The following is a 6,770-nucleotide window of genomic DNA, read 5'->3' on the forward strand; positions in this document are numbered from 1 at the left end:
GGGGAGGGCGCGCCCAAGACCGACCTCATGGCCTTCAGTCCCAGCCTACCTCAAGTTCCAGGCACCACAGAAGAAAGACAACAGCCCTCAGAATCAGAACACTTAGGAAAGGTGAGTTTTTCCGGTCGATTCTTGAACTGTTCTATATCCTTTATTAATGATTCCATTATTTTGATTCATATTTGCCTATTTTTAACCACTGCAGTATAGGGTATGAAATAGAGATTAATTTCTTGCACTGAGAACAATTTAACTTAAGTGATTTTCTTATTTTCACATTTTGTTTTTTTATAATGAAATCTGTTTAATAATTAATTAAATCTGTTAATAATAAATTTAATTAATTTAATTAAATCTGTTAATTTAATTTAATAAATTAATAAATTAAATCTCTTCATGAATAATAGGACCTTGAAGGGTTGAACAACACTTCTGCTAAATTTGAAAACTTACTACCTCTAAATAATTTTTCTCAAAATTAAAAAAATCATAATTGGAAAAAATTTCAAGAGTATGAATATAAAATTCATATTTCCAATTTACATAATCTATCCATTCTGTCAGAATATATTGAAATAGGACTATATTATATATCTGGATGTTTTCTATTCTTTCTATCAAGAATTCATTTGTCTTTATCTGTTTATGCAACAAGTTTTTTATTTTATTTTTTAAAATGTTTTATTTCTGAGAGAGAGAGAAAGAGAGAGACAGTGTGAGCAGGGGAGGTTCAGAGAGAGAAGGAGATACAGAATCTGAAACAGGCTCCAGGCTCTGAGCTGGCTGTCAGCACAGAGCCCAACATGGGGCTCGAACCCACGAACTGTGAGATCGTGAACTGAGCCGAAGTCGGATGCCTAACCGACTGAGCCACCCAGATGCCCCTTTTTATGCAACAAGTAATAAGTTAGTTTTTCATTTCCTCGTACTTGAAAACAGTCTGAATGGATCTTTTAATGCCAGGACCTCCAAAAATACCCAGGGATGCTTGGGTGGCAGAGACTGACCACTTGGCCTCTGGCAGCACACTACGCCCATGATAACTTTCCCCACAACTGTGAGCTCACTCATTTTTCCTGGCAGCATCCATATAACTAATCAAGTTGCAGTTTTCTCAAAAGGTAAAGACTGATATTTAATGACTACATTTTAATTGGAAACTCCCGTGTTGGGTAGTTAAAACATAAACTACCCATATAAAAGTGTGACAAGTAATGGTCACACTTGGAAAAGAATTTAAACACTTCAAAAGAAGATGTGTTAGGGCAAAATAACTGTCTAAAAGTGTCTTCTATTTGGTTCTTAGCTATATGCTGTTTTTTCCTCATATGTATGTGGATATTGGTGAATTATAGAAATGACTTCCACTAAGTGATCTGGGCCTTAGCCATTTAATAGGCCAGATATTCATTTTCATCTGAGACCTGCTTTTAAAGGAATTGAGAAGTTAGATAGGGGAATCTTTTAAGGATAATCTGTTTCTATAGTAAACTTCTAATCTCCTAAGAGTTGATACTCCTCAAAATTTAGGGGGTATATATTTCCCGGGGATCAGAAATGTTTATCTGTGGCTTAACAGAGAAAAAGAAATGGTTTGAGCAAAAAAGGAAGAACTTCTCTCTTGGGAGGAGTTATCTTACCTAGAGTCTCATATCTACTCACCACTTTCACGAGACTTGTGTGCAGAAAGTATGAATGGTCAGGTGGAATCTGTCCTACTAGAAGTCTGGCCACTACATTTGTACTATAGGCAAATGGTAAGCTTTGAAAACTGTATCCAGGTATACCCAGATCTCCAGGAGTCACACTTTAAAAAGTCTTATTGTTTTTTTATTCCTTATTTACATTTTTAAATTAAATTGTTTAAGAAGATATCTAAGTGAGAGTAGATATTATTCACTAATACTTTATCCACACATCAGTTCAGTCTTCTATACTCATAGTTTCTTTAGTACTACCTTCATTGCCTATAATCATTATATTCTGTGATAAATTCCTTATGGCATTCTACTTTCAAATTAGTATACTCTTAAATGTCATGAAATACATAGCATTATAAGTTGTCACAGGTATTCCATTAATATGGAGTCCATGATGTTTTAAAATTTTAATTCTGTATCTCATTTTAAAACTAGCTATGACCTTTCAAGATTCTTCAAAACACTTGACATATAGATGTCTATAATTATTTCCTAGACCCATGCTTTTACAAAATAATTCTTAAATGTTTACTTCTTCATAAACTAGTATAGTAGAATCAATTAGAAATTATGTAAGTTTGGTGTTAACAAGTATCATTAATATAACTTACTTCTTTAGTTCTGTTACTTGAGATAGTTTAAAATAATCTTTTATCCATTAAAACATAATTGATAATTTATTCTATTCTGAATGTGAATGATAAAATATGAGTAAGTTGCAATCCTGGCTTGCATTCAGTGATAACATGGGGGAAAAAAAACTGGTATGGAAACTTTTCTCCTAATACTTAAATCATGTGTTTGATTTTATTTCAAGAGGCTTTGACTATAAGCAAAGCTTTAGACATGTTTTACCTCTCTAAAGCCAACCTCTGCCCATGAATTTTCTCAGCTTAACTTTCAGATACTCAAAGACCTCATGCCTCTTGCTGAATTCTCAAAGACTTTTAGAATATTATATTGTCTATAAGATAGAATATTATCTTACATATGTTGAATGGTGAATTATGTTCCAAAGCTATGTTTCTCTCTATATTGGTTAGTTAAGTCACCACAGCTTTCAAATAACTTTTTAAAATACTGGAATCCAGAAATTCATCTAGAGTGGGGATCATTAAAAACACAGTGATCTCATATTGTGATCATTTTAGGATATACAGGTAAATTGAAATGTATAAATGGCATGGAAATTTTAAAAACACATAAACTCTTACTTGGTGTGATACGAATGTAGCAAATATCTAAATCACACGGTATTGTCATGCACTAAAAAACAAATTTACAAAAGAACTGCACTGTAAAAAACCAACTTCTGGCATCTTTATATAAATAACAGTTAAGACAGACAGCAAGGGTACAATCATTGGATAAAGCATACAGGAGTGGGTTATAGACATTCCATAAATAAATAAATAATGTAAATTAACAATTGCCATCATAATATAGAAGTAAATATGTATGTATACATGGATATGTATATACACATACTTTCAGTGCCTTCATATTTTGGTGGTCATGAACATCAAAGGCCTGGTTTTGCTATAAAATGTAGACGTTGAGGACAAGTGATAAAAATTATAAGTTTAGAGTCACATTGAGATCCCACCGAAACACCACCAGCTAATATCATTTTTAAGTTACTTAACTGGTATCTGTTTTCACTTCCTTGTTTGTAAAAAGTGAATAGTATTAATACTTACCTTGGAAGGTTGTTGTGAGAATTTGATGGGATAACCTATTAAGCCTCATGCTTGTCACATGGGGGAATATTTCCAATAGATGTCCGCTACTGTTACAACATTAATCACTATTCTATTCTTTTTTACTTATGTCATGGATTGGAATATTTGAAAGTGATAAATTAGTATAAAAGCTATAAGGATTTTTTTTAATAAAATATAAAGGATTTGAAAAGTGCTCAGAGGATATTACAATGAAAACAGAAATTTGGGGAAAGTTCAGACCCAAGTAGAAGTACATTTATTTAATACTTACACATTTAGCCACATGATGTCGCTGTCCACCACAAGGTGTTTCACCACAAAAGAAATACACCATGTATTACATTCTCAGTTGCTGCTTTTCCTCATCGTCTCTGAAATACAGGTATGTAAGATTATTTAAGAAAAACCAAGGAACTCAAAATATTTTTTAAAGTTTGGATCGATGCTAGAGCGACCCAATATTTGGAAAAGGCTTGCAATGATGTTTTCACGGAGAGAAGGTTCAGGAGCCTGGCGACTACTGCTTTCGTTTCTGCTCTTCACAGTCTGGGAGGCTGGGAGCGGCCAGGTTCACTACTCAGTCCTGGAGGAGGCCAAACACGGCACTTTCGTGGGCCGGATCGCCCAGGACTTGGGGCTGGAGCTGGTGGAGCTGGTGCCTCGCCTGTTCCGGGTGGCGTCCAAAAGCCACGGAGACCTTCTGGAGGTAAATCTGCAGAATGGCATTTTGTTTGTGAATTCTCGGATCGACCGTGAGGAGCTGTGTGCACGGAATCTAGAATGCAGCATCTATCTGGAGGTGATCGTGGACAGGCCGCTGCAGGTATTCCATGTGGAGGTGGAGGTGAAGGACATTAACGACAACCAGCCAGTTTTTCCAGTGGCAGTAAAGAAATTGTTTATTTCCGAATCCCGACCGCCTGGTTCTCTGATTCCGCTAGAGGGAGCATCAGATGCAGATATTGGAGCGAATTCTTTGTTGACCTACAGTCTTAACTCTAACGATTATTTTACCTTGGATATTAAAAGAAATGATGAGAATATTAAATCTCTTGGACTCGTGTTGAAAAAGCTTTTAAATCGAGAGGACATTCCTGAACATCACTTAGTAATAACGGCAGTTGATGGTGGGAAACCAGAGCTCACCGGCACTACTCAACTGAAAATCACCATTCTAGATGTAAACGACAACGCCCCAGAGTTTGAGAGGACTGTCTACAAAATCAGTTTATTTGAAAATGCTCCAAACGGTACTCTAGCAGTGACTGTTAACGCCTCTGATTTAGATGAAGGAGTAAATAAGGACATTGTATATTCTTTCAATACAGACGTGTCATCAGATATTTTGTCAAAATTCCACTTAGACCCACTTAATGGGTACATCACTGTAAAGGGTAACATAGATTTCGAGGAAACTAAGTTATACGAAATCCAGGTAGAAGCGACAGATAAAGGAAATCCCCCAATGGCAGGTCATTGCACGGTTTTGGTGGAAATTTTGGACACCAATGATAATGTACCCGAGTTGGTTATCAAATCACTGTCCTTACCTGTATTAGAAGACGCGCCCCCCGGCACAGTCATCGCCCTGATCAGCGTATCCGACCGTGATTCCGGAGTCAACGGGCAGGTGACCTGCTCACTAACAGCCCACGTACCCTTCANACCAGGTCCCATTGACGGGAATAGAGAAGAAAAGCTGGATGTGGATGTTGATCTTTCTGCCAAAGTGAGTACCGCTTTTTAAATCCTTTTAAGTTGTCGTGTTTTATTCTTCAATGTTTTTGTTGTTTTGGAAACATGCTTTTAGTAATCAGAGTTTCCCAGGGTTTTGTGGTTAAAATATTTGAACTTATTGTGATAAAAGTTTTTGAAGTGAGTTAGTAATAAGTAGTGAGAGCCATACTTGTAGTGTTGTTGCTGTTGTTAGGTGTAGTAGTAGGATTATTTTATTGTCAAAAATAGAAACTAAATATATTTTCCTGGATGGATTGTATTGTTTAGAACATTTAACTCCAACTGTGGTTTACTAATCTTTGTACAATGCTTCAATAGCTTTTGCCACTTTTTATTTGGAATTCCTATTAAATGTTAGTCCAAATGTCACTGGTCCATTTTATGAGTTCCCCATAAATGCTCACAACTCCCTTTTTGTTAATATATCCTGATTTCAAATATTAGTTTATTAAGCCTGTTTTCTCTATAAAGCCTCTTTTACTCATTTATTAATTTATCTGAAGTTGGTTCCTTTTGTTTTACTTGAATATGATTCATTTCAGTCCTTGTGCTCACATTTGGTAATACATTGTATTGTTGCTAGTTTCCCAGTTGGGTAAAGAAAACCACACACATACACACACACACACCCCCCCCCAGAATAATAATTTCATTGCTTTAGAATTCTATCTTTGTTCATACTCCGTTTCTCACTACTTTTATTAGTAAGCATTGAAAAAATCAATAGTAAGTGAACTTTTATACTTCTTTCAGTATATCTTCATTTAGAAAACATTGTGTTTGAAAGTATTTTATTAATTTTGTTAATAATTGTTTTCCATCATGGGGTGCCTGGGTGGCTTAGTCAGTTAAGCGTCCGACTTTCGCTTAGGTCATGATCTCACGGTTCGTGGGTTCGAGCCCTGCATCGGGCTCTGTGCTGACTGCCAGCTCAGAGCCTGGAGCCTATTTCAGAGTCTGTGTCTCCCTTTCTCTCTGACCCTCCCCTGCTCATGCTCTCTCTCTCTCTCCTAGAAATAAATAAAAATATTTAAAAAAACACAAAAATAATTGTTTTCCATCAGATGGCGTTCTTGAGTCTCTCAGTCAGTTGGGCATCCGACTTCAGCTCAGGTCATAATCTCATGGTTTGTGGGTTCAATCCCTGCGTTGGGCTCTGTGCTGACAGCTCAGAGCCTAAAGCCTGCTTTGGATTCTGTGTCTCCCTGTCCCTCTCTGCCCCTCCCCAGCTTGTGCTCTGTCTCTCTTTAAAATAAATAAACATTTAAAAAATTAGAAAAAATTGTTTACCATCCGAACACTTTATTGAAAATACTACTCTATATCTAACTTAAAAGCTACTCTATTAGCAAAACTTTTAATCATTAACCTGTTTTTCAAACACTTAGTAGTAAAGATAGTAATGTCCAGTGTTATTATTCATGATCTTCCTCTGAATATTGATTTGTGTATTATATAGTATGTTAAAACCACTAAATAACTGGAACCAAATTAAACAAAATGAAGTTATTTTGTAGTCATTTCCCTATTTAGTATTTGATCATTTCTCCAAATAGATGGACTAACATTCAAGTTTCCTTGCCACTGGAAACTGAACTTTATGTATATT

The 6,770-nt window shown here is 35.8% G+C and overlaps 1 protein-coding gene across 1 annotated transcript in view; it reads left to right on the plus strand.

Annotated features, from left to right (window-relative positions):
• Window positions 1–3,902: 3,902 nt before the first annotated feature.
• LOC144235336 (protocadherin alpha-3-like) overlaps window positions 3,903–6,770 on the plus strand; it is an 8,795-nt gene continuing 5,927 nt past the window's right edge. The window contains exon 1 of the mRNA XM_077768891.1: window positions 3,903–5,054. Coding sequence (XP_077625017.1) covers window positions 3,903–5,054 — 1,152 coding nt within the window. The remainder of the gene's footprint in view (window positions 5,055–6,770) is intronic.

Source organism: Crocuta crocuta, unplaced genomic scaffold (genome assembly GCF_008692635.1).
Source record: "Crocuta crocuta isolate KB4526 unplaced genomic scaffold, BGI_CrCroc_1.0 scaffold64, whole genome shotgun sequence".
NCBI classification, from domain to species: domain Eukaryota; kingdom Metazoa; phylum Chordata; class Mammalia; order Carnivora; family Hyaenidae; genus Crocuta; species Crocuta crocuta.